Below are 27,529 nucleotides of genomic sequence, written 5' to 3'. Positions count from 1 at the left end.
ACTTTGCCTGCTCCCAAAAATGCTGATGCCTTTCCTTTCTCAGCCGTGCTTTCTGCCCAATGTGCCCTGCACCGGCTGCAGGCTGATCCTCTGCTGCAGGATGCTCAGGGAGTGCTGTAACCCCTGTCATAAGGCAGCTGCTGCCAGAAATGGGGTGCTCCCTGCTCTGACTGGCCATGTGCTGCAGAGGAAGATTTAGGGTATAGCTCCCCTGATCTCAGCGTCTGCCTGTGATGGAAGTGAATCCTCCAGGACCTCCAAGCTGGAGGTGCCCGAGTCTGACACCTGCATGCCATCAGCCTTGCTGGAAACCACACAAACCCTGCAGCTCCCAGGTATGGGCCAGGCTGTCCTGAGCAGCCTCAGTGGAGCAGTGCTGGGCCAGTCCCAGGTGGGGGATCTGCAGTGGATGAGGCTCTGCTCTTGCTGTCTTTTGTCCCTTCCAGACGTGTGGGAGCTGCACAGGGACGGTGGGGTTGCAGCACCCAAGGCACACCAGCCCTGTCAAATGCAGCTGTCTGCCCTGACCTGGTTTTCCAGGGGTGCCATGCACTGGAAGGGCTGTTGCTGGAATGCCAGCTAGCAGGAATTTCTGGAGTGCAACATGCTGGTGTTTTGGGTGCTGTGCTGCAGTGCTGTTTGAGCCTGTGCTGCAGATGTGCTGTCCTGCAGGCTCTCGGCCCCCCGGGGCAGAGTGTGTGTCCTGTCCTGCTGCAAGGCAGCCAGGCAGCTTTCCTGGGAGCCCAGGGAGGCACGGCTCACACAATGTGCTCTCCTCCGAAGGGCAGGCTCCATTCCAGCAGCAAGATGGGGAGCTGGTGAAACATCAGAGTTTGCATCCAAACTAAACAACGAGTTAAAAATAACCCCCAGGAGGCAGTGAAGGGGGAAACAAACTGCTGCTCTTCAGGCAGGTGTTGAACTGGGACCCTTTCCTCCAGAGAAACAGAAGAAGGGAAGAAGCAGAGGTTCACTCATCCTGAGAGAAGCCGGTGTGGTTTCTCCTGGAGTGTTAATAGAGGGTAGATGTCACAGTGGAACCCAGCCTTCCCTGTTTGCCCTGCCAGCTCTGCTGCCTTGTGCTGTCTTACAGCAGTAAGGTTCAGTCCCTGCAGGCCACAGTAACACTGAAGGTTGTACTGTGACAGCCTCTGTCTGTCTGTCTGTCTGAACAGAGGCCCCCAAGGCCTGGCTGTGGATGGGGATCCCTTTTTCTCCTGGGGGCATTCACAAAGCTGTGTCCCTCACAGAGCTGTGTCCCTCAGTGTGTTGCAGGTGCCATGTACATCACTGGCTTTGCAGAGTCCATTGCAGGTGTGCTGAGCCTCAGCAACATCTGGGCAGTGCGTGGCATCTCCCTGGCTGTCCTGCTCGGCCTGCTGGGAATCAATCTGGCTGGCGTGAAGTGGATCATCAGGCTCCAGCTCCTGCTGCTCTTCCTGCTGGCTGTCTCGACACTGGACTTTGTCATTGGGTCCTTTACACATCTGGATCCAGGTAAAACTGGGGGTTCATTGCATTGGGTCAGCAGGCATTCATTCCCTGGGGTTTTCTCCTCAGCTTTGTTTGTGAAGTGAGGCTCATTTGGGCAATGGTAGAGTTCAGAGTTTCCAGATATGTCCCCTGTCCTTTGGTACTCATCTTCTAGAGACAACCCATAATTTTGTGAGGAGTTTTTCCAGAGCGTGACTGAAGATGCCTTATTAATTTAAGTGTTTAACCCCAGGGATCGAGCTCTCAATTTCTGCTCGTTATGTTTCACTTGGAGGTTTTCTAACAACAGAAAGCATCTGTGTTTGCAGTGTTCTTTGCAGCCTTCTGCTGCCTAACTCAGCATTGTGCCTGTGAAAAGGGAGGATTGTGAATTTGAGCTGTGGAGATCTTGTCTGGACACCTCTGAGGTCACTCAGACCCTGGCTGTGCTGTGCTGTGCTGTCCACTCTGCTGGGTTTGCTGCCCAGGGCTGTGCTGGGGCTCTGAGGAGGGAGCTGGGTGAGGTCTTGAGGTTTCAAGACCCACGAGTTCAGCCTGCAGTGGCAGCTCCAGCTCAGGGCTCCCACCTGCAGCCCTGCTCACACCAAGTCCTTCTGTCTGTCTGCTGGGAAACGCATTTCAGGGCAATAATGGAGTGCAATTAGCTGAGTAAACAGAAGGTGTCACCTTTTTCTTGGCTTCCTCGGCGTCCAGCAGCACCTTGGGGGGTTGCAAGTGACCTGCTTAAGTGAGTTTAAGGAAAGATCTTCAGCTTTCATTGACAGCTGTGATTCAGCTGCTGGGCTGGGTGGCAGGGAATGTCATGTGGGTACTCGTAGCACCGGTGGCACAAGTGCCATTCACGCTGCTGTTTCATTTTGTGCTGCTGCTGTGGTGTGCAGGGACGGTGGCCTGGGGACAGAGGCAGCTGCTCCCCTGCCAGGCAGAGCCGTATGGAAAGGCATTTACACTTTACATTTAGCATGTAGGAAATGCCCCAAATGAGAGCCTGTGAAAGTTTCAGCAATACCTGTAAATGAGAATGAAGCAGGGACAGTTGTGTTGCTGTGGCGTGTTTTGCAGAGAAAGCAAGTGACCTGCTCCAAACAGCTGCATTCCATAGGAAGTGTTTGCTAGAGGAAACGGGCTGGGGAGAGTGTGCTGTATTTTTTTTGTGCTCCTAGCAGACCTTTCTAATAGAGAAAAACGAATACTCGAGGTGAGACAAGTAGGAAAGTGAACACAGGACCAGGAGGCAAGAATTGAAGGAATACAAACGTCAGCAGGGAACATACCCAAGTGGTGGCCACCAGAGCTGTCTTTGATTTCCTCCACTGCTGAGCACTGTCATTTTCTTCTGACAGAAAATAGAGACAGAAAATAGAGGCAGGAAGGGAAATGAGGCGGCTGAGCATCGCAGAAGCTGCAGTTTAGCCCAGGCTGACTGAGGAGAGGAGGCCTCCAGGGCCAGGGAGGAATGGGGTGGGTGATGGTGGCCGGGTCCCAGCAGGGACAGCCGCGGCTCTCGGGGCTTCCACACACCTTCCCCGCCCTTGGTTTCCCTGCAGCCGGGGCTGGGGGGATCCTCCCGAGCCCTGCATTTCCCCAGCAGGCCTCTGAGTGGTGTGTCAGCACCAAGGGTGAGCGCTGCGCTCCGAGGAGCCTCCTCACGCTGTGCTGGCACTCTGCGCCGCATGGAGGGATGGAGGGATGGATGGAGGGATGGATGCCTGTCTCTTGGGATTGCACCCCCAGCAAAGCATCCCTCCTGCAGGTGGGACACGCAGGCGGTGCTGCAGCTCCAGCCTCCAGAGGCAGCTGTGACCACGGCAGGGTGCAGTGCACCAAAGCCCAGCACCAGGGGAAGCATCTGAGACCCCTTTGGGGTGGGCATTCCCCTGATCTGCCCTCCACAGCCCTCAGGAGCGTGCAGTTGCTCTCAGTTTGGTTCTGTGGCTGCAGCAGGGGCTGAGGTGCAAAGGCAGCATGCAGGGAGAGGTGGTTTTTGAGGCTGGAGTGTGAGCTGCATTGTTGCTGACAGCTTGTCTGGGTCGTGTCCTTGTTTTATGGCAGGTTTATGGGGTTTCAGTTCACAGCCTTGGGTCTCACTCTCTGACCCTGTAAAATGGGCCTTCTGCTGCCTTTTCTGCCATGGCAGCCTTTTCCCTCACTTAACATTTCCAAGCGCTGCTCACACACGCAAGGACTGCACATCTGCCAAGCAGCAGTTGCTTGAATTTAAATAATCTCCAGGAATGCCTGTCCATCTTGAAGGTCTTAACTGGCTGCCTTTGTGTGGTTGGGCTGGGTGGAGTCCCCTGCTCTTCTCCCCATTCCCGCAGCTCACACCCAGGCACACACCAAATCGGATATTGTCCAAGCACTCACTCCCTTCCTGTGGTTTGCCTTTATTTTTAGTCTGAGGACGGAGCATGTTTACACAAAAGGGGGCTTCTCAGCAGGGCTTCCTGCTGCTCTTTCTCCTTTTTTTTTTTTCCTCTCTCTTGCTGTGGCTCGCTCCTGCTCCAAGAGCCAGCTGGGCTCCTGCAGCCAGGAGCTGGGACTGGAGGAGCTGAGTGCCTCCAGCAGGCAGGGAGTGCTCTGGGTCACTTGTCCAGATGCTCTGACCCCTCTGGGCCTGCCAGCCTGCTTGCTGCCAGGCTACCCTGTCCCTCTGCCTGGCCCCCAGGGCTTTTGCTGCTCTCCACAGTCTGCCTGCAGGGTGGGGTGGGACTTGCTGATTTTTTGGAGTTAATCCTAAATCCTCCCTTGGCTGCAGCTGGCACTTCCCTGGGGTTTGGTCACAGTCCCAGGCTGGGATGTCTGCCAAGGGTGGGTAGCGAGGAGAGGGGCTCCTGTTCTGTCTGAGAACCAGCCTTGCTGAGCTGCCTCTGGCCACCCAGCTTAAAGCTCAGTCCCTCCTCCAGGAACAGAGACCCCTGTGCTCCTTCCTTCAGACAGGAGACATCCCTATTCCCTTTCTCCCTAGGCACAGGTTAGTGTTTTCAGCAAACCTAACACAGGTGAATTGAAATCAGTCAGTGCTCGACTTCTCCACCCATCACCAAGACCCAGCACTAGCTACAGATTTTCATAGTAGCAATGCAGGATTTTTTTAGCTTGTGTATGTCTGTATTTTAATGATGGAGGTCCATACCTCAACATCAACCTGAGTTATTTTGGGAGGAGCAGAGAAAGTAGAGGAGAGGATGCTCCTCTCCCTGACCAGTTTCTCAGAACAGCATGTGAAACTTTTTGGCCTTTTCACATCCTGAACATTAGAGTCACGGAAAAAAAGAAGATAAGCCATCCGTTAATGCCCACTATTTTATTTTCCTAGCATATCTCTGCTAATTTTTGTGTAGGGTGACTCCCAAATACTCCCTTTCAATTAGGCGCCTGCTTTCCTGTTTTGGCAGCGGCTCCCAGGTGCCCTGTGAAAGCAGAGCGGCTGTGGGAGCTCGGGGGGGCCATCCCTGGGAGGAGGACTGCTGTTCATTGGGTTGTGCTTTGATGGGGAGATGAAAGGAATCACAACTTGAGTGAAACAGGCCCAACAACAGCCTCTTAAATGGCTGGTGGGGGTGAGAAATAAATTATCTTGTTAGTAATTCAGTAATTGCATCCCCTTGGGCTGGGATCCCCAGGTCCTGCAGCAGATGGTACCACGTGGCTGGGGTGAGCGTGGAGCTGGGCTGTGTGGGGTTAAACCCCTCTCCTCAGGCTGGGAAATCTGGGTAGTTCCTTTCTCAGGGATGCAGGGAGGTTTGAAAGGCACGTTGCTGTCAGGGTGCTTCTGCTTGGGATTATTTTCCATGCAAACCACATCCTTCATGTCACCCACTTGGGTTTCAGCTTCCCTAAGCTGCTCACACAGATCCCAGCAAACTCATTTATCATCTTCATTTATTCCTCTGAGGAGAAGTGCTTTGGAGGATTCATCCCCCTCCAATGTTCTATGGCCGAGCTGGGAGCTGATGCTGTCCTGTGGGTACCACTGGTGAGGATTTGTGGGAGATGAGTTTTGCCTGGAGCTGCTCCAGCAGACAGGGAACCTGCAATTGTTGAAGTGATTTATGTATATAGACACTCTGGTGTTGTAAAGATGCCTCAAATGCTGCCTCTGGGGCTTCGATGGACTGAATTAATTAAAAATATTCCCAGAGATTGAATAAGAAAGTGATCAAAGCATCCTAATCAGGGGCTTCTGCTTGGCTCTGGGTTGTTTTATTTTATTTTTGGGCACAAGGGGTGTGCCCCAATATCATAAGAGAGGGTGCAGGAAGGATGTGTGTGTCAGAAGATGATCTGCAGCAAATCCCAGAGGCTTTATCCAGGCTGATTGCTGACTTCCTGGCCTGACACACATCTGGAAACTGGCATCAAGTCCCAAGTAGAAATCACCGTGCGAGCGGCAGCAGAAAAAAAAAAAAATCCCACTTTGCTACTGAACGAGGTACACACCGTGGTGAATAAAGGCAGGAGGCTGCTAATACACTCTTTATTTATTAAAAAACATGGAATTGCTTTTCCCAGGTTTTTCCAATTATAGTGCATTGAATGGCCCTGACATCACTCTTGAGCCGGGGCCAGCCTATTCAACAGTCTGGCGAAGACATTTATTAACTGGTTACCTGCCAATTGTCTGGGCTAGGAGCTGCGGGACAGATGTGTTTTGGAAAGTGATAACATTGTTAGAGGCCTTATTTAGATAGTGAGAGGAAAGCTACACCGCTCTGTCCAGCTTCTCTGAAGTAGGTATTTCAAGCAGTTTATTTAGAATTTAAAACCAAAGTAGTTAGCTGGAGATGCAGCCCTGTTTGTAGGTAGGTTTTCACGGTGTTTCCCTGCTGGAGGACATCCAGCAGAAGGACTGAGTTGAGGAGCAGCAGTGTAGATTGCCCGCAGATGCTCAGGTGTCAGCACGGCTGCTGCCCCCGGGGCTGACATCCCTGTGTCCCTGCTCTGCAGGCAGGGATCCCCAGGCAGGATTCCCGAACCCAACCGCTCCGAGGCATCTCCCAGGAGGTGGGTAAAGAGGGGAGGAGGCTCAGGGTCTGTGCCTGCTGGGCTGCACTGGGGATGGAAGCCATGTGCATCCAATCTGCTCCTGAGAATTCCCAGTGATGGATCCTTTGCTGCATCCTTGGGGACCCTGCTCTTGTCACTTGCCGGGCTAACCCGCTCTCCCTGCAGCCTAAACTCACTGTTTTGGGTCTCTTGAGGGCTTGGCACAGTCTGGTGTCCTCCCTTTTGCATTAAACCACCTTGCTTGGATGACCTCTGGTGCTCTTCAGTCTTCTCTGGGCTGCTCCAGCTGGGCAGCCAGGGAGTGAGCAGCCCTGTGGCAGGATGAGCAGAGTCCTGGCCTCCCCTGACACCCTAAAATGTGCCACTGAATGGTCTGTCGTGCACTGGCTGGCCCAGGTCCATTCCTGGAGCCAGGAGAGGCTTTGCTGAGGTTGTTAGAGGTTTAAGCTTGCTCAGTGGGTAATAGAGTTCCTGATGTACACAGGAGGTTTTGTACACATGGATTTCACCTTTAATTGCTTCGCTGTTTCCATGTGAGGCAGTGCTAAGCTCACCTTCCTAGAACTTGTAAATAAATCCTGAAGTACCTTGGCTGGCTTTGTTCCCTGCTAGACCCTGCCTTCGTGTGGGCTTTCCCCACCCATTCCTCCCATAAAACCTCTCCTTCAGCAGCAACCTGTCTAATGCTAGAGAACTAATAAAACTGACTGGTTTGAGGAAGATATATATCATCCCACAATTTCTCCCTCCCTCCTCATTTCTGTGTTTGGATGGGACAGCTTTATTTAATTGTATTGAATTTTTTTTTCTCTTTTTTTTGGTGCCACCTTATAATAGTTTTCAAATGATGGAGATATTTTGTCTCTTCTTTTTTTTCATTCTCCCAGTGTTTAATTCCAGTCACAGTTCAGCTGTGCCCTGAATCAGCTTTTCTTATTCAGGGATTTAATTTATTAAGATAACTCTAGATATTAGATTCTTCCTCCAGCCACTTCACTTCTGGTTTGCATTCCTCTCCTAGACTAAAGAGAAAACTTTGTGTGGGAAATAGGTCCTTATCTACTGTTCATCCTCTCTCCTAGCTTGAGTTAACAATTTTTGGCCTTTTTTGTTTGTAAGTAAGGGATTTTATCCTGGTTGTACCTTCACTAACCTGGATGGTTGTTCAGTGGTTCTTTCTGGTTTTCTTTTTTACTTGAAGGGGGAAATGCATCCATTGAAAAATTGATTTTTGTAGGTAAAATGTATTCTACGACTTACACAGAATTAAATTAATAGTTTCAAATGAGCAAACAAAAAATCCTTTTAGGTGACAACATTTTGCTCAACCTTGCCAAAATCAAATGCTGTTTGATTTGATTTGCATTCTTAAGCCAGACTTAAGGCTGTAGCTGTGTGTATTGTGTAGAAAGGATAATGAAAACCTTCCAAAATTAAAAACCAACTATCATTTTAGACAGAAAATCAAAAAGTCAACAAAAGGAATAGTTTTCTTTTGAAGTACCACTGTCATATGGAAAATATATCCATAATTTATTATGGGAAGCTGGGAGTATGGGATGCTGTAGTCATGAGGATGGCAGAAGGCTCATGGCAGGATCTGGTGGATTAAGTTGTATCATCATCTTTCCTTTGAAAGATGGGGATCTGATCAGCATGGATTGGGCTTTGTCCCAAACAATACACAGAGTAGCTCTGAGATGGAGGGAGGTCACTCCACGAGTCCAAAGGATGTGTGTCATCACCACTGAACTGCCACTCATCTTCCTCCAATTGTTGTGCCTTGCCTCAGCCTAAATTCTGGTCTCTTGAGCCTAGGGCTTTTCACAGAAGTTCTTCAGAGCCTCCCACAGCTGGGCACTCTGGGCATGACTTCCAAGAAATACCATTCTGTAATTGATAATGGTACCCCACTGATGAAAACTATTTTCCTGGAAGAAGGATGGAGCAAGGGACACTGTATTTCTTGTCCTCCTTGCAATGAATAAAATAATTTTCACCAGCTGGTTTGAACACCATTGAACAAGCCAGGCAGAAAATACCACATCAAAGAAATAAAATAGTAATGGAAGGATTTATATATTACAGCAAGTCTAGTGCTTAGCGTTAAATAATGCAAAACATAAGAAGAATTTAAAAAGTTGAAACACCTGTGTTAAAACCTCTTATGTTTTTTCTCCTAAAAAATTAGGAGATTTTCAGAGTTTCTAACCACATAAAATGTTAATTTTCTGGCTTTTTTTTTGGGGAAAAATTTATTAAACCCCACCAACCTGTAGAGACAGAATAAGTGGCAAAGAGCTCTTCCACTAGCTGCTTCCATGGGCACATTCCTGAGTCTTCCTTTATTTAAGCAGTGCTTTTGTGATGAGGAGCTGCCCGTGCAGGCTCCGAGTGAGCTCTTGTGTACATTAGTGGTTTTCCACTTTCCCCAGAAGCTGAGGCAGAGATAAAGCAGGCACACAGGGAGTTGGGCAGAAATTAGCATTTCCTCCCACCCCGTCCAGTCCTGCAGGAGATGTGGTGTGGCTGGGGGGAGCACAGGCTGCCTCCTGATCTGAGAGAGATGACAGCATCCCGCACATGAAAATTGCTCCATTAGCTAAAGACAAACGTCGGAGACAGATTTAAGCAGCTCCCTTTGTTTATTCTGCCTTTAATGCTATTTTTAGCTGTTGGCTAGCACCCAGTGCTGCAGGTCCATTGCCTTCAGGGAGAGGAGGTGCTCGTCATCTGATGGCTCTCATGGCTGGGATGCTCCACGAGGAGATGGGGCTGCAGTTACCAAAGAGGATGAATATGTAAAGTGATGATTATGCTTTTTTTTTTTCCCCCGGGTTTCCTCAAACAGCTCGGCCCTGGCGCTTTTGCTGCAGTTCTTCTTGCTCGCCTGAGGGCATTCAGTGCAGAGATGCCATGTCCCCCAGCCTCCTCTGGCACAGCAGACCATTGCAGTGGCTGATGCCAAGCCTCTCTCCAAGAAGCATCCTGCAGGACGCGCTGCCCAACCCCTGAGCAGTGTAAGCAGAGGTCGCCCGGAGTGCTTTCCCTCGACAGCGCTGTCAGCATCCCCGCTGGCTCGTTTCTCTGCTCGGCTGAGCGCTGTTTGTGCCCGGGCTGATTCATCGCTGGCAGCGGGCACGGTCCCGGTGCCGCTCCTGCCCTGAATGCCCCGGGTTCGCCGCTGCTGCTGGGGATGCAGGGCGGTTTTTGGGAGAGGGTTAATGGTGGGATCCCCCAGCAGCAGGAAGCCGCATTGTGTGTTGACTTTAAACAGGAGGTTTGGGAGATCAGCGCTGGAGCAGAAAACAGGGACTCGGGAGGAACAAACACTCGCTGCTTCAGAAGGGCGGCGATTTCCTTTCGGGTAAACACGTCATTAATCTCAGGGAGCACATTCTTTTCCATCAAAAGATAAGGGATTCCAGTTGCCTTTCTCAGGGCTTGGCCTTTTTAGATTGTTTTAACTGTGGCTTTCGCTCCTTCAATTACAGACTGTACATACTCTCTCTTTTTAGGTTTGCCGGCTTTATTGTGGGTGCAGAGAAAGTATTGGGCAAGGAAACTCCTTCTCCGCTGTCTTTAAATTTGCTCTAATCCTTCCTCCCTACCACCCTCTTGCCAAACTTTTTTCCCACTAAAACCTGTCTGTTTTTTGCTACTTGCAGCTCTGACGAATTTGAAACGTAAGTGTGGTGTTTGTCCTGATGCATGAAACAATCTCCCTGGCACTGATGATAAAACAGGACCTTATTTGCTCACAAGTGGAAAAATAGCAATGAGCTTCTCTCCCACCCTGGGCTGCCTCTGGCTGCTCAGCTTTGGCTTGCTGTGAGGTGTGGGGCGATGCTGGCTGTGGCAATTTTCAGCTGGCACCGTTCTGACACGTGGGGTCACAGCAGTGGCAGAGGTGCTGCTTTTGCTCCCTGTGGCTGGGGGCCTGTGGTCACTCTGAGCCCTTCTGGTCATTAATGTGCATAACTGGCATTTAGGGATGAAATTACAGAGGGAACTGAGTCTCTTTGCATTCTTACCTCCTCTCCCAATACTTTCTGCTGAGGGCTGCCAACAGCAACATGGGTTGGGGTGGGGTAGTGCAGGAGCTGAGGAGCTCCCACATCCTGCATCTCTCAGTGCCCTGGCAGCTCAGGCAGGTGCTCTGCAGCCTTTCTGCACTGTCAGTGTGGCCACATGCTGATGTGTTAAATGCATAATAGCTTCATTTTTATCACTGCATAATCATTGACCTGCACGTGTTCAATACAAAAATTCCTCTCTATTTTTTTCTCTTGCCCAGTTTGAGATTCTTAAAGCAGAAATACTGAGATTGTGGGAGCTGCCTGCAGGCAGGATGTGGTCCTGAGGACTGAGATGAAGCAAAGTCATGACATCATTTGTGACATATGGAGAGGGAATAATCCTGTGTTTGCTCTTCTCTGCTGGGCTGCAGGTGCCCCATCTCCAGCTATGGAGCTGTGCTGCTGCCCACAAGTCCAGCGTGGAGCTGATGTGCTCCTGGCTTGCAGGACATGTGCAGTGCTGCATGCTGACTCACATGGCACAGGTGTTGCACTGGAGCTGCAGAAAAGGGCAAGCTGGGTTTGGTGCATGTGGTCCTGAGTCAGTGAGTCCAGCAGTAGCTGAAAGGAGACAGGGCATCAATCTCACCAGTTTGCCCCATCTCCTCACACTCTGCTCCCCTGCAGCTCTTTTGTTTTCCTTCTGCTTCTCCCCAGTCTTCCAGCCAAAACCTGTCTGTCCAAAGGTGAAGCAGGAGATGTCCTGGAAGATGTTAAAGCATTTTTGTATTCCTGTACAAGTTCAGCAAAGGTCATGTTTATTCTCTGCTCTTGTCAGCACGCTCTGCTGCTCAACGCCCTCTGCTTCCATGACTCATCAGTTCCCTCACCATTCTCTTGGAGAACTGGGACTTTCTGGTGAAAATCTGTTTGTGCATCCTGCACGTTGAGTGTCAGCCCACAGCAAGTGGACTGGCAGCATGAGAAAGCCACCAGTGTCCTCTCTCCACCTCCAGTACTACTGCCTTCTGCCTGTTTTCCTTCCCAACCTTTCCACATTTTTCTCATACATTTCTTCTACCTGACCTGTACCAGTGGTAGTGTTGGACTTGCAGTGGTGGTGTTGGACTTGCCTGGGAAAAAATATTGTGAGGACCTTGGGAGATGGAGCTGGGTAGTTGTGAGGGCATGGCTACCGAAACAGGCCAGCCTTGGAAGAGCTTGGGATTGTGATTGTTAATGTTGGTGTTAAACGAGCCCAAACACAGGAAACCAGGTGTGTGCATGGAGGGATGTGGAGAATTGTGACTGCACTGCTTTGATTGATTTATTTTTCATTCTGTTGGGAAAGGTGACTCAAGTGTTATTTGTGACCATGGTGCCCTCTTCATGCCTCTTTCATTATGCCAATTCACCATTTTGAGGGAGGGGGGGAACAGAAATATAAAGTCCTTGGGGTTTGGGCACCGTTCATGGCTTTGAACCCATCTCTGCACATCCACAGTCCCTGTGTGGATGGTTAACCCTGTGCATCTGCAATTGCTCACTGAGATGCTGAAAAACCCATTGCTGGTGGTGCTTTGGCATCCAAATTTTACTTCATTTAGGCCAGACATGCCTAACTTTCCTTTGACAAGTGAATATGCTGCTCTCATGTGATAAGCTGTGGGTTGTATGTGTGTTTGGGGGAGTTTGGCCACCACCAGACTATTCTGCATGCAGGAGAAGAATGTGTGTTTCAGGGGCTTTTGGAGGGCTCAGAAGTTCTGGACTTGTACCTTGCCCTCAGCTAAGAGTTTGGAGGAGGAAAATGTAACCTGTGGTTGGTGAGGAGAGGAACTTTATCCTACTGCAGAGGTGTGTGTTCAGACGAGGATGGCACGGTGGGGCCAGGCTGTGAGGACCATTCCTGTTTTCTCCACAGTGGTGTGCTTGGATATCTCCAGCACCCACACCAGGACCTCGTTCTGGGTGTGTGCTTGGACTGGCATCCAAGGGGAACAGCTGGAATTCAGAACTTATGCCAGAAGTGTTTAGTGGTGGAAGAAGAAATGGGAAAAAGATAGAGAGCAGAGGTAATTATGCCAAGGATATATAATTATTCTTTGGCACTCCACGTTTTACACATCACACAGGATCCTGAAAATGCTGAGGTCAGACCTGGGAAATGTGCTGCAAGACAAACACTTCCAGCTGTTCCCCTGAAAGCAAATCTCAGCAAGTACCTTCCAGGAGGGAATGTGTGGGCTCACTTATTTTGGAAAAGAAAAAATCTCACCATTTCAAGCCTTCACCATTCACCTTTGTAATTAAAATCTCTAATCACAAGCAGAGTGCAATATGGGACTGTCTTCAGGGAGCTGTTTCTTAAGGTGGTTTTCCACTTTTGCACTATTTAGCCCCTGCCTTGGTGCCAGGCTTTACTTAACCTTAAGCTTGTGAACAGGCTTATTGAATTTGGCCAAGACTTAACTAATCTGTAATGAGCTCCAGGTTGCCTGGAACTTGGCAGGGCCGCCGTGCTCTGTGCTGTTGCATAATGGCCTGACCCTGTGTAACCACAGCTTCTCCTTGAGCTCCTTCTCCAGCATCTTTGAGTTCCCATTCTGGAATCCTGGGCTTCATGGAGGGGCTGCCCTCAAAAGGGGAGTCCTGAGTGCCAAAACCCTCGTGCTTTCATGCTGTTCCACAGGGTGAGAGGTGGCAGAAAGTACAAGAAAAGCCCAAACCCACTGGGGAAGAAAGGGGATGCAGCAGTGGCTACCAGGTGAAAGCTGGTGCCTCCTCCCAGGTACCTATGATGGATAGAAAGACATCAGAGTCCTCACCATCTTCCTCCTCCTCTTCCTCTGGCTACCTCAGGCTGGTGTGCAGCCTCCTGTGGCCCCCTTGCAAATGTGAATGGAGGATGCTCATCCTGAAAGCTCTTCCATTTCAAACTTGCTAGGTGGTTTTTACTCTTTATTACGTCATTTTAGTAAGAGCAACTGGAAGGACTTGATTTGTGAAGAATCACAGGAATAGTTCAGATGCTGCTCTAAGTAATCTTTTTCCCTATTGTTTACTTAGATCAGCTCAACCACTTGAGAAATGCATTATTTGCTTTCTACTTATTGAGTATCTAATGATGAAAATAAATTGTTACTGCTCTTTATTGTGCATTTCCCATAAGGCTGACACGGCACAGAGAAGGAACCGGATTCTTTTCTTCTAGCATGACACAGGGAAGATTGTTTATAGCACTTCAGCTCCAGCCCTCTGCAAGCCAGCTGAGAGCAGGATCATTAAAGGCAGGATTTAAAGGCTGTGGGGTTGTATAAATTGATTGAGAGCAAAATTTTTTAGACAAATATTTTGTAATGAACAAGGGGGGAGCCATCTGCTTTGGATCCTATACCCAGCAGTAAGCTGGAGAAAAAGATCTCCTTACAGAAAAAATGTATAAAATGATCTTGCCTCGTTTGAAGATCAGAGTGCCAAATATAGACCCTATCTCATTTCCTTCCCTCCTCCTTCCGAAGCTCATCCTTTTGAAGTGCACTTTCAATGGGATGTGGATAATTGACTCTGTGAACAACTGACCGAGGGCTCTGTTGGTTTAACCGATTGGTCTCAGTTGCTGATTCCTGTTTTGTTTTGGATTATTTCAGCCCAATTGCCCTGTCAGCTACAATTAGTCACATTAATATTAATAAGCTGAAAGGTCACAGATGTCTTGAACTGGTCACAGGCACGTGGGCAGGGAGGAGATGCTCCCAGCATGTTGTCCTCAGCCCCATGCTCGTGTGCCCCTAAATTGATGGTGACTGCACAGATCCTAGTCTGATCAAAAGGGATGTGAGGTTTGCTTCACAGGAGGGTGGTTGAGTGAGAAATGAGGGTGCAATGACAACTAACATTTGGATGAACTTCTCTTTAACTAGTCAAGAAGGTTCCTGGTTCTGTATACAGGGGAAATGTGGAATGGCCTCTCACCTGCCAGAGCTGTGAGGAGAGGAAGCAGAAGTGGGATGGAGTTGTAGGCACATCCTGTGGCTCTTTCAACAAATCCATGGCTGTTGTTTTCTGTGGTTCCAGTGACATCTGCCATGGCTTTGGGCTTTTGTCTCTTCCACTGAGGATTTTCACCTAGGGGAATAAAGTAGGAAGGGGAGCAACATACAAATGAATGGAGCACTAGGGAATAATTTAATTTCTCAGGGCTGATAGGGTTCAGATGCACACAGGTGCAGGTCACACATTGGACTCATGGGTCTCATGGTCAGTGTGGGGTCACAATATGGCCAAAATGGTACCACAGAAAATGTAGCCTGGTTGTTCACTGGTCTCTACACTTGGCCTTTTGTACGAGGAAGGAAACAGAAGGCACCCAAAGTCCCTTATTTGAATTATATAGCCCCAAAACACCATTGGAAGACCCCAGCTGGAGATGGTTTACTTACAAAGCAGGATGCTGTGCCTGGTGAGGTTCTGCAACAGTCTGGTTTTGGTTTGATGTTATTTGGAATTTTTCTTAACTTCCTGGAGGATGGAAAAGGGAATGTGCAGATTCACTCTGAAGATAAATCCCAGCTGGGAAGCGCTCGCAGCAGCCTGGCAGAGAGGGTCAGGATTTCAGATAACCTGCACAAACTGGGCAAGTGGTATGAAAAGGACAATTTGTGATTAGGGAAAACCGGAATGATAGGAATATGTGAGAGTAATCCATCAAGAGAGGCTAGAGTTCACAGTGGGGCAAACTTTTATCAAGTGGCATAGATGTATTTGATGCTGCTGCTTCAAAGCTCTGATTGGAGAAGGTCTGAAGATCTTTGTGGGATGAGATGAGTATTTTGTTCACTTTTTAAATGAAAAATTAACGTTTCTCTGAGGAGCACACACTTGGTGAAAAATCCCTTGGCCAAGGACCAACATTTCCCTTGAGCAGCTTGGTGGGAGCTCTGCAGACTGGCCATGGGCTGTGCTGCCAGGAGCATCAATTCTGGTTGAAGCCACACGGGTCTGGACTTATAGGAACACACAGCCTACACAAATTCCCCCTCTATTTCTCCAGAAACTGCACTTTCTGCAGACATCTGTGAGGTCCAGAGGTCAGTGTGCTGCACTGAGCTTGTTCCCTCTAAATCTCATCTGGGACTTGTTCCTAGTGAAGAGAGCTAGTGCTCTTAAAAAGCCTAGCAGCAGGAGACCTCTTCTATCAGTGTGTTTCCATCCATGTTTGGGCAACACAATGAATGCAGATGTAGTAGGAAACTTTTGATTATCTATAGGGTTTTTCTGTGAAAACTTCAAAGCTCTGTGGTTAGTTATATTCTGAGGCTTTAAATGGATATGTCTTGTGCTCAGAGGTCTGATTTAATGTTCTGGTTTAATCTATTGTCCAAACATCATTAATGTTGTCTTTGAGGCACGGGACAGCTTTGATGGAGTCTTTTTTTAATTTCTGGCCATCACCCTGTGCAGCCATAAACAACATCCTGCCTGCTAATGAGAAAATTCAAGCTATTGGAGTCACATGTCTTGTGGAAATAGATTGTAGGGGCAGGAGAAAGAAAGGAACCAACTTTGCTCACCTTCCACCCCTAGCTGGCATAAGCATTTGGAATGCTGACAGGGAGAAGTTTCCACAGATTAAGATACTCAATCAAAAAGCAGTGTTGCCTGTTAAAAATGAAATTCTAATAGTCACATGCATTAATTCCTTAACCTGCTTTTGTGAGTTATCTTTTCTGTCTATAAGCATCTGAAACCTTTCCTAATTAATGCTTTGCATGCCAGCTGTCAGGCTTAACCCTTCCTAACAAATTGAGGTTTGTAGAAGAATCTGAGCCATCCTTCAAGTGTGCAGTGAAGAAGTAGGATCCTTCATTACATACCCAGTAAACCAGGTGCATGACATTGATATCCCACCCATCGCTTTCCCCCTCCGCTGTATTCTGTAAAACTTTGGAAAAGCAAAACTTGTGTGTGTGTGACCTTAGAAAGATGGGGCAGGAGTGACAACCCTGGTTTCTGCCTTCTCCCCCACCACATAAGCTGACGTTCATCCTTTCAGGTGGTCCTGGGAGCAGCCCTGCAGGTGCATGTGTTTAGAGGGGGGTGGTGGCTGAGAGCAGCTGGAGGGGCTCCTGCAGCCCTGGTGGCTCCTGGGCTCTCCTCTTGCCCTCCTTGTCTCCACAGAGCATGGCTTCGTCGGCTACTCCCAAGAGCTGATGTTCAACAACACACTGCCAGACTACAGCCAGGGGGAGTCCTTCTTCACTGTTTTTGGAGTGTTTTTCCCGGCTGCCACAGGTACAGTTAAGTTTTATCCTCACCCTTTTTCTCCTCTGCAGGAATATCTCAGAGATGAGCAGAAGAATGGGGAGCTCCTCTGGGCTGGGAGGTGGACTGAGCAGAACTGCCCTTGGCTGTAGCAGACCCAAGTGGTCAATTCAAAAGTTCAGGCTTCCCTCCAGCATCTCAAATTTTTTGCACTCTTGTCTTGTTCACTTGAATGTGCTCTTCTGTCTCTGTGGTTAGAAACTGTTGGAGAACTCTGTGGGTTGATGTGGTCCTGTACATCCTCCCTCAATGCTCAGGCACTGGTCTTGGCCAATGCTGTCAGGGCAGAAGGTATCAAGCCTATCTAAAAGAACTGATCATGATTTATCAAATCAGATGAGCCTTATGACTTTATTGCACTGGGAGACTGGGAAGAGCACAGGAGGATTTTCTCTCCATCCTTAGCAGGTGGCTGAGCTGAGCTGATGTCATTGCCCATGATGGAGTCACCCCTTGCTCTGTGGTGTCACAGGTGCATCCTTGTATGTCAGCAGAGCTCATATTTATGAGCTTAATTAAATACCTTCATATCATTCATTCCCTTCAATTACCAGGAAGATGCATGTCCCCCTTCCAGAGCTGACAGTCTCCAGTGGGAATGCAGTAACTTTCAGCTGAAGTTACAATACCTTTTGTTGATGCTGGGTGTTTTAAGCTATAAAAAGTAGTGATTATAAGCAGTTTCCATAGTGATGAATCCTTGGGTTACAGAATGAATTTTCAGAGGATCAGTTCTAAGCAACTCACTGGAAGTTGCAGAATTGCTGTGGTACAAGGAAACAAAAGAAACTGTTTTGTGAAACAGATGGGACTGGAGGAATAGTTGGGTAGCAGAAGTCACTTTGTCAGGTGCACCTACTGCAGAACTTCAAATTTTTCTTTGAGATCCTTTCACCGACAATATCAGGCTGGCTATTACTTCTGTAGACTTCCTCCTGGAAAACTCTCCTTCCTGAACCATTCCCACTATGGAGATGTCTTCTGCCCTCTTTTTTGTTGTCATTTTTGATTGGCCCAAGTGAGTCCCCAAGAGAAAAAAAACCCTTTTCATGAGTTTTTGTGTCACTGGTGTAGGAAAGCAGGTTGTTTTCTGGTTCCTTGGTTATAGAAGAAGGAACAGTTATGACAAAACTGTGCAGCAAATGACCGTGATTAGCCATATTAAATGATTTTTTGTCACTGCTTATGCTTGGCTGCTAGGAAGAATGCCAAAGCTAATAGATACAATTTGTTTAAAGCCCTGGCAGCCTGTTGCTCTGTTTAGTTAGCAGTAGTAATACAGTAGTAATGTCAAACATTCTCTGAAAATACAGTTTGGGGTGATGTATAATTACTCTGGTTGTTAACACAGCTTTTTCATATGTTCTTTTTAATTGCTTGGTTATTTACTGGATTTAAATTATTCCTTCAGAGTAGCAGTGCCAGTGGTACCATATAACATCACTATCACTCCTGTCACTGCTGTTTGGAGCACTGTGGAGTTCAGGAGCCTCATAAAATGCAGGGCTGTGTTTGGTGCTCTGCATGGAAGAGCTTGTGGTCTGATTAAGGAATTTCTAGGATGGGAGTCAAGGCTTCTCTGCTTCAGAGCAGGCAGCGTGATGCAGAGGGTGAGCAAGTGGCACTGAGGAATGGCAGGGACAGGCTAGCACTGCTCCCAGGCTGTCCCCTCCAGCCTGTGGTCCTCCCCACCACCCACCTCTGGAACCCCCACAGTGACCACTGGAAGCAAAATCCTTTGCCTTAAGACACAACAGAAATTTGGGGAGAGTTTCAGCAAAACAATATGCTGTTTAGTTTTGAGGGGTTACATTGAGCCAGTTTGAAACAGTTCTTTGACCCACAGCAATGTTCTGTTTATCTTTAATCATAAAATGTTGTGTTTACTATTTTTAATTTGTAGCATATGCTAGCTTACAATTTAAGATGCTATTTTGATAACAAAGTTTTTAAAAAAAGAATATTTCGGAAATTGTGAAACAAATTGTTTGGGCCTTTTGAGATGAAATGCTCCTCTTTGAAGTGAAACTATTTTGATCTCTTCAGGATAGGCTTCTTCCTCTGTCTCTGAGATGGCTATCTGAATTCAACCAGTTTAAGTTTGGTCTCTGGGAGACACTGAAAAGTGGCTGTAAGTTGCCCATTTGCACCAGACACAGCAGTGAAACAGAAATGCCCAAAATGCAGGCTGGTAACAGCAAATAGGAGCAGCCACTTCAGGAAGGGGGAGCAGGACTGTGGGGAGACCCTTGCCAGAGCAAACAGGCAGGAGGAGCAGCTGGGGACATGCTTCAACTGATGGGCATAGGATGGTCATCCCAGCCTTTTGCAGACCTGTAGCATCCTGCTGCCTCCAGGAGCATCCTCCTCGGGGTGTTTTGCTCCAGGTCAGGGTGTTTCCTCTGTTCCTCTGTGTTTTATTGGTACGACTCCAGCAATGCAAGTGAAGTTATCCCAGTTTTACAGTTGAGCCCTGGTAAGCAGAGGCTGGTCTGTTTGCTACCTGTGCAATAGCTGTTTAAACCATTTCAGCTGGATGTTCAGTGCAGCTGGCCTAATTCCCCCAAGCTTGTCATTTAATCATAGGGAAGTAGCCAAGAGATCCAAAACAGACATGTAGAGCTGGCCTAAATGGGAGAGCATGGGCATGGAACACTCGGATTTGATGGCTTTATTCAAAAGACTGAAATATAGATCTGGAAGATGTGAACGTGCCCCTATAGAGGTGCTGTGCATCAACCAGCTGCTCTTCTGCATGTTTGTAAATAGCTTCTCAATGCACACATTTTGCTGCTGTGCTGTGAACACTTGGATACCCACCCAGCCAGGGCTTTTCAACAGGGAGGGAGTCTCCCAGCAGCAGCCATGCAGCCGTCAGTGCATTTTAAAATTAAGATAAATGCTGTTTCTGTTGGGCAAAAAATGTTATTCTACTAAATCCCCAAGGTTTTCTGTCTAATGAAAGAAGTGTGTTGTCTTGTGATACAAGAAAGTAAGATGTCATTTTGAAGCAGCGTTAGTGGAAAATATCACTGCACAGAAACCCGTTCTGAAATAAACCATATCTGGCACTTGCAAAATGACAGCAAATAGATTTAGAAGTTTTGGGCTAAGTTATCAGATGATGTAAACTGGCACAACTCCATTGAAGTCTATGGCAAGGTGCCAGCTTACATCAGTGGAGAAGCTGGCCCTTTAAAAAAAATTAGCTACAAGTCTTATCTAAGATTTTCCATTCTTCACCTCCTGGGTGAAGGAAAAAAACCCACCTTTTATATTTTATAGTATGCTCACTGGAAAATGCACTGGGCGTTTGCAAGAGTGATTGTATCTGCAGCTATAAACTGTGGCTGGTGGGGCTGGTGGCTGTGCCTGACACACAATGTAGGTGGTCCCCCCATGCACGTATCCACCCCCTGGATGATGCCCAGGACCAGATTACACTGGGAATAGCAGCAACGTCTCAGCCATAATTTCCTGGCTGGGTTGACTGTGTTTTCATGCTTCTTTGTCCAGAAGCTTTGTCACTATCTGCTGCTCTCTAAGATAATAGCCAGTGTGGAAAATCCAGCCTCTATCTCGTTGAAACAGAGAGGTGGATAATTTTCTCCATGGAGAATCTGCAGATATGACTGCTTGAGTTCAGAAGGAATTGGCCCTTTCCCTAGGGAGAGGCCTGTGTCTGAAGGAAGGAACATCCCAATTTCTTCCTACCTTGACTGCTAGGAAGGACATGCAGAAGGAATCTGCAACGAGTGTTGTGATAGTTCTGTATCTGCACTGCCTGCCATACATGTTCCTAACTTGAAAGAAAAAAGAGCATTTTCAGAGGAAAGACTGATTTGTTCAGGAAAACTTGTTAACTTTAAGGGTTTAAAAGGCTGCTGGTGGTGGGGAGGTGGCTCTGGCATTGTCCATATGTCTGTACCACCAGGTTGTCCATACCTTTGGTCATGTCAGAGCCATAATTGCAGCAGAGAGGAGATGGCTTTGGTCTGAGTGGCTGAGAATATCTGAGTTGCTTCCCTCTGTGGTGGCCTTGACCTTTGGTTGTGGAACCCATGAAACTCTGGTGACCTCCTGGGAGCCCTGACAGAAGCTGGTGGTGTGCAGTGGCCTGGGTGTGACCCTGGGCACTGCTGGGCAGGAGGTCAATCCCCAGCCTCAAGATCCTCTTTCTGTGGGCTCTGGGAAGTCATCTCCTGGCTGCTCCGAGCGTGGGTCTGTGGGAGGGAGGCAGGGAGGCAGCCCAGGCTGTGCAGTCATCGCTGTGCCGATGACTCACGGCTTCAACTTTTTTACGTTCAGTCCAGAAAATGCCATTTTGGTGTTTCCCCAGTGCTTTGCTGAGGCAGGAGTTTGGATGAGGAAGAGGTGACTCAAGCTGGAAGATTTAAAGGTGGTGCCAGATGTTTGAGAAACTTGGCCAAGGAGCACATGAGATTAACAGCTGTCCTTTTGACAATAGTTTGCTCCCTTTGGAATAAAAATTCAGAGAATTCTGAGTTTTCTGCTTTGTCTCTGAATTGCAAAGTAGCATGTCATCAAAGAGTGCTTCACAGAGAATTTATTTAGCATATTTGTGACCATTTCCATGGACTTCGGCCTTCCTAACTTTGCTTACCTCTAGATAAGTCTGTTGTGTAACTGTTTGAAAGGAGCAGGGCTTGAACATTGCATGGAATCTTTATCTGGAGAAAACCAGAGCAGCTGACAGGCTTTTAGCTGCGCTGTTCAGAGTATATCCACAAAATAGTCTTCCAGGAGAAAATTAAGAACTTGATTTGTAATGCTTTCAGTATGGTGTCAAGGATTCAAATCTGGTCTGAATTTGGAGGAAAAGCTCTTCCAGGAGCTGAGGAATGCCAGGATTCTGTGGGGACCAGGGAATGGTTGTCAGGGCTCTGGCTCCATGGTGGAGATGACAGGAGAAGATGGCTGGTGAGTGGACTGATCAAGGGGGGGAAAAAGGAGATGATCAAGGAAAAAGCATTAATAATGCTAACTAAACTAAATAACTAAATAAAGCTCTGGATGTGTTTGGAAACAGGAGAATGCCTTGTGCTCGTTTGTATGCTGTCCTTGTGGCAGAGCAGCGAGGAGAGGAGGTGTTACCACTCTCTTTGAGCAGATGTGGAGATGGTGCTGTGAAGGTGTACAGCAACACCTGGGACAGAGCAGAGCAGAGTTTGTGCTCCACGATTAGCAGCCCAGCCATTGCTGACAGCCCATCAAAGGCCAAGGTCTGTAGGGAATAGGGAATAGGGAGGCCATCCATCTGGCTGATTTGGGTTTCTCCCCTTTACCTTGAGATTGGTCCCACGGCTCTTGTCCATCCTTCATCTTGGGGAAAAACCCTTCCAAGCAGCAATCTGTGCTTGAGTTTAAAATGCAATGGGCTGTTGCTGATTTAGAGCTGTGGTCACTCAGATTTGCAGCTGCAGGGACTGACTTTGTCATTCTTATGCCCTCTGAGCACGAGGAATGGCTGCTGGCCTTGGCAGGCACGATGGCCTGGCGTGTGGTCAGTCCCCTGCTGCAGGGGCTGCCAGATGCTGTGAGTGCCATGGTGCTGGCATCCTCCTTCCCATTGTTCTGTGCTGATCTCACCCTGGCCCCAGGGACCGTGCCATCAGCACTGCTGGCTGGCTGCTGGCCCACGTGTCCTTATGGAGACATTAGTCTGACATCCCAGGGGGGAACAGTGGTGGGCACAAGTTAGCATCCTAAGGTCTTTGGTCCTGCCTTCAAATTGTCCAAATTCTCATCAGGATTCAAAATCATGGATTTTTATTTATTTGTTTTTATTTATAGTACATACCTGAAGTCTTCTAAGAAAACTTTTGGCATAATGTGACAAGGGAATCTGTTTTCTTCATGGGCCTGGTATGACTCCTCCTTCAGCTATGGACAAAGCCCCTTGACCAATATGTACCTTGGCTTTTTAGTCTTAATGTAGAGACTCTAATCCTCTGATTCATCCTGTTTCCCTCTCTTGAGTCTTTAGATGGTAATTTTTTAGGCTAAGGACTGTCCCTGATTGTATAATACCCTGTACTCTGGCCTAAAATAACAGTTCGGTATTTTATTCTTAGTCCTAGCGTGTGTTTTCTACGTGACACTGGGACAATCACTTGCCCTCTCAGTGTTTCTGTTTTCCTATCTGCAAGGCAGAGATAATGCCTACTTCCAAAGCAGATCCCTTGGCTGGAAGGTGCCACCTACGTGCCGAGAGCCCTGTTATTCCCTCTGCTAATGTGATCATCATTTAATATGGCCAGGACATTCTGTTTTGTCCCCTGTGAATGCAGGGAGCTGTAATGGATCTGGTCTGGGGGTTGTGCCACCTGCTGCATGGCTGCCCCGATGAACAGTGGCATTTCTCTTTTCAGCAGCTGGGCAGCATTGTCTCCTGTGAGGTTTGTATGAAGATAAGATGGGTTTTGTTCACATCCTGCTTCCCCCCAGCATTGCTCAAACCAGACAGAGGCTTCTTTGACGTGTGAGTGGGACTTGCTGCTGTTAAAGACATGAACAGTTTTTTACCAAGCAATTGATGGGAGCCAGTATTTCTCTGTGTGGCAGTGCAATGAAGTGATATAATTACTGTTCTGAAATGATCAATGAACTGATTGATTAAATTATATTACATATTGCAATGTGTATTATATATATTATAACTTAGGCTGACTCTAAATTGCATTTGTGTCTGCAAAATACAGGTGTGATGGCTGGGTTCAATATGAGTGGAGATCTCCAGAAGCCTTCCTCCAACATCCCTCTGGGCTCTCTGGCTGCTATTGGCACCTCGTAAGTCAATGATTGGGGAAAACTTGCTCTGGAGACTGCCCTGAGTGTGACCAATCCATTTCATATTCCCATCAGCCTTTTATTACTCAGCCATCTGGAAAATTAAAGTGTGGCTCTCATTCAAATTGTCATCCATTACCACCACATGCTCAGGGTGGGTTGGAGATGTTTGTTAGTGGGGATGTGCTCAGTCCTTCCACTGCTGGCTGGGATTTGTGCTGGTGCTGGGTGCTTGTGCTGCTGCAGCCTGGCTGTCCCAGAGTGGAATGCAGAGTTCTCCAAGGCTTGGGAGGGGGATGATTTTGTCATTTACTACTGCTGATTGTAAAGAGGGGCATTTATTGTTTCCCCCCCCCTTGTGTTCTTTTTCTATATAAATAAAAAAGAAGTATCAAAATTTTGTAATTTTTACTGCTGGGCAAATGAGGCCAAGAGAGATGAGATTACCTACCCATCTGCAAGACAGGGGAAACAGAGGCCTGCATCACCAAGTTGTGATCTTCCCAAGGAAATGCTGCTTTCCAGGAGAACTTTCCACTTCTGCTTTTTTTTTTTTTTTGAAAAAAAGCCCTCAGTAGGTTTTTCCTGCCTGCTTTATTTCCATCTATATTGCCTTTTAAATAATTTTTTTTTTTAAATTGTGTACCCATGTTCAGTCAGGAAGGAAGATTCTTCACAAATTAGAGGCATTCTTGCTGGAATTGGTGCTTGTTTTAAGAGGGGGGATTCCACAAAGGACACAGAAATACCACATGAATCCATCTATCCAAGGCTGTGGTCATTCCCTTCTCTGCTCTCTGGGCTTTACAGACAAATTATCCCCAGCCTGAGTATGGAGAGGCCAGAACTCCAGAAGAGGATCCTGGCTGAGGCTGCAGAGTCATTGTCACATGGAAGGACCTGTGTACCTGCAGAGCCACAGAATCAGAATGGTTTGGGCTGGAAGGGACATTTAAAGGCCATCCAGACCCAACCCCTGCAGGGACTTCTTCAACCAGATCAGATTGCTCTGAAGAAACATTCAAGGTCCATCCTGACCAAAGATGGGGCATCCACCACCTCTTGGGGCAGGCTATTCCCATGTTTTACCACCCTTATTGTAGAAAATTTATTTTTTACAGCTAGTCTGAATTGATCCTCTTTTAGTTCATACCATTACCCCCTGGCATTCTGCTACAGGCCCTACTAAAAAGTCTGTCCCTAGGGCTGGGATATTTCCCCCTGCACACCTAAGGAGTGTGGGTAGCTTCCCCTGAGGGGTACCTGCAGCCATGTACTAAAGTGGGTTGGAGTCAAATTTATCCCTGAAGCTAAATCATTCAGGAACCACGACCCAACCTGTGGGCATTTGACTGCCTCCTGGCTCTCCTAGTGGCAGAATTCTCAATGGTCTTGTCTTGCTGTGAAGAAATTGGTTTGTTTTTGTTGTTTGCAGGTGGTTTCTGTACATGGTCTTCGTTTTCTTGCTGGGAGCCATTTGTACCCGTCAGTCGCTCCGCTATGACTTCATGATAGCAGAGAAGGTAACTTGTGGTTTTATGTAATGGTGCTTTCAGGCTGCCATCTGCCTTACTGAATGCCTGAGTTTTTCAAAAGCCTAAGGAATTTGGGTGCACATCCCTCATTAAAATTCAGGGAGATTTCCCTGTTGCAAATCCCTGTGTACAAAGGATTTGAATAGCCTTGCATTCACCAGCATATCCCATAATGCCAAAGCTTGGCATTATCACCCAGCAATAGCTTTAAGAGCTAAAGTATGGTAATGTGGTCTAATGATAAACGCTGTATGTTATTCCATGTATCCTTCCTTGTTGGTGAAAGCTTAGACCAAATAGAAATCCCTGAAGAACCCCCCTGCTTATCTTGACTAAGTCAAGCGGAGCTCACATTTCCAAACCTAGCAGGCTGTAATTGCAGGCTGGGCAATTGGATTATTAAGCTCAAGACACTCCACAAGTCCACACAGAATATTTACATGATGGGGGTTGTAGTGTAACACACAATGATCCTTACCACTGCAGGCCTCTAAGAAGAGAGCAAGAGATTTTGGTGTGTGCCATTGTCTTTCTTTGGATGGGATATGGAAAGGTTAATTTTCTGTTATTAGGTATTATCCAAAATCATGGGTTCACTGCATTTGACACTGTTTTTTGTGATTCATTTAAGTTGAGAAGTTTACATAGTTTGATCTGTAACATGGTTTTAGTCTAAAATATCAATTTGAGACTCTGGTTTTGTTTCTTAACTCTAAACTTCTTCCAGCCGCCCAGATAAGCTCCCAATCATTGGTAGGGCTCTGCCACTACCTGCTGAGGTAAAAAAATTCATCTGTGTTTCAGGGAAAAAAAGAATGAACCTGCCTTCTCTAAGAAAACCTCTTTGCATGTCAATGACTTAATGGGTAAAAAGTGCAGTATCCAAAAAAATTAGCTTTAAATTAATCTGATGAAGAAAAAGAGATTGTTAAAGCTGTGTTTTATCTTCAGAACCCTCAGGGGGAAAATGAAAAATCTCCTTGTAATGAATGAGAAGATATTTAATACTGTCAAATACAAAAAATAAACAAGCAAACACCCCCCTCGAAAAAAAAAGCAAATTCAATTTTCTTTCCCTTAATATGGAACAAAGAAATGGTGCAAAATTCATGTTTCTTCTTTGAGTTATTACAAGATGCTTCAGATTTTAATGACTTTGGAGAGAGGAAGTGGGATCATTACTCCTCCAAACTCTCCCTTTCTATCAGAGGTGAACGAGTGCTTGGCTGCTTTTCTCTGTTACAATATTTGTTTGGCTTTTTGAACACAAAAATGAGATTCAGTAATTTCACTTCTAATGAGCTCCAACTGCCAATTCCTTGCAATGTATTCACACTCTCTATGTTCAAAACTCCTAGCAAAACCTTTCATCAGCCTTGGTGAAAGGGACTCTTCCCCTCTAACCCTGATTTGAATGTCAAGTAGCACATTTAAATGCAAGCATTTTTGGCAGCTAAAATAATATATGATGTCTGGCACAACTGTTTGTTTCTTCCGAGTATTTCTCAGAGCAGGGAAGGATTAGAGGAGAGGGAAGGGAGGATTCCCACTGAGTGTCTGCCTGTTGGTCTAATGAGAGCTGGTATCTGCTCATCTGTGCCTCAGGTTCCTTCTGTCCCACAAGATACAATTCACAAGGCCAAGTGGATTTTCATGGGGAAATGTTGTGCTAGGAAGTTTGCACAGTTCTGGATCATGGCATTAATTTCACTTGCCTTCCCCAAGAGAAAGATTTTTATGGCTTTTTACCTGATCTCCTTTTTGCTGCCTGCAGATTTCATAGGCAAAACACCAAAGTCAGATGTAGCTTGAATCATCTTTAGCCATGTAAATTTTTTCAATTCCTCCTAAAAAAGCATGTGCCACCTGACTTCAATGGGGGCAGAAGCTGGGAGGACCTGTGCTCATTTAGACCCTCTTTTCTGTGGAAGCAAAGGACATGTGGGATGCAGAGGACCTGCATTTGGGGACATCCTCTGCCGCAGATGTTTGTCTGCACCTCGAACAATCACTGCAGAGGAATATGGGCATGTTGGATTTGGACCAAAATGTGAGGCTTTTCTCTCTGCCTGGCCTTTGTGCTGGAGTTACCCCCACGCCTTGCCATTCTCTGTGCCTGGCTGCTGGCTGTCAGGCCTCTGTGTTCTTGCAGGACTCGGGGGTGTCTCAGGTGACCCTAGACTTTGTTTTCCTTATTTTTTCTGTCCAGGTCCTTCCACTGTGCTGCCAGGAACACTCCCATTTCAAAGCTTTCTTGCACAATGTTTATATTGTGAGGTTTTGTGTATTTGGGTGGGGTTTTTTAGATACACTCTCTGTGCTTGCAGCTCTTGACAG

General features: G+C 47.3%; 1 protein-coding gene across 5 annotated transcripts in view; it reads left to right on the top strand.

Annotated features, from left to right (window-relative positions):
- Positions 1-27,529, top strand: part of SLC12A8 (solute carrier family 12 member 8) — a 51,174-nt gene that overhangs the window by 10,920 nt on the left and 12,725 nt on the right. For 2 of the 5 annotated variants that reach the window (XM_064435086.1, XM_064435085.1), the window contains exons 5-8: positions 1,266-1,497; positions 16,704-16,817; positions 23,570-23,657; positions 25,093-25,180. In XM_064435086.1, the coding sequence (XP_064291156.1) occupies positions 1,266-1,497; positions 16,704-16,817; positions 23,570-23,657; positions 25,093-25,180 (522 nt within the window). Of the gene's footprint in view, positions 1-1,265; positions 1,498-6,444; positions 6,502-16,703; positions 16,818-23,569; positions 23,658-24,467; positions 24,684-25,092; positions 25,181-27,529 lie in introns of all 5 variants that reach the window. The other 3 variants (XM_064435083.1, XM_064435082.1, XM_064435084.1) reach the window with 3 other exon arrangements.

Source organism: Passer domesticus, chromosome 10 (assembly GCF_036417665.1).
Source record: "Passer domesticus isolate bPasDom1 chromosome 10, bPasDom1.hap1, whole genome shotgun sequence".
NCBI classification, from domain to species: domain Eukaryota; kingdom Metazoa; phylum Chordata; class Aves; order Passeriformes; family Passeridae; genus Passer; species Passer domesticus.
Note: the sequence above shows the minus strand (reverse complement) of the source record. Positions and strands in the feature narration are given on the sequence as shown.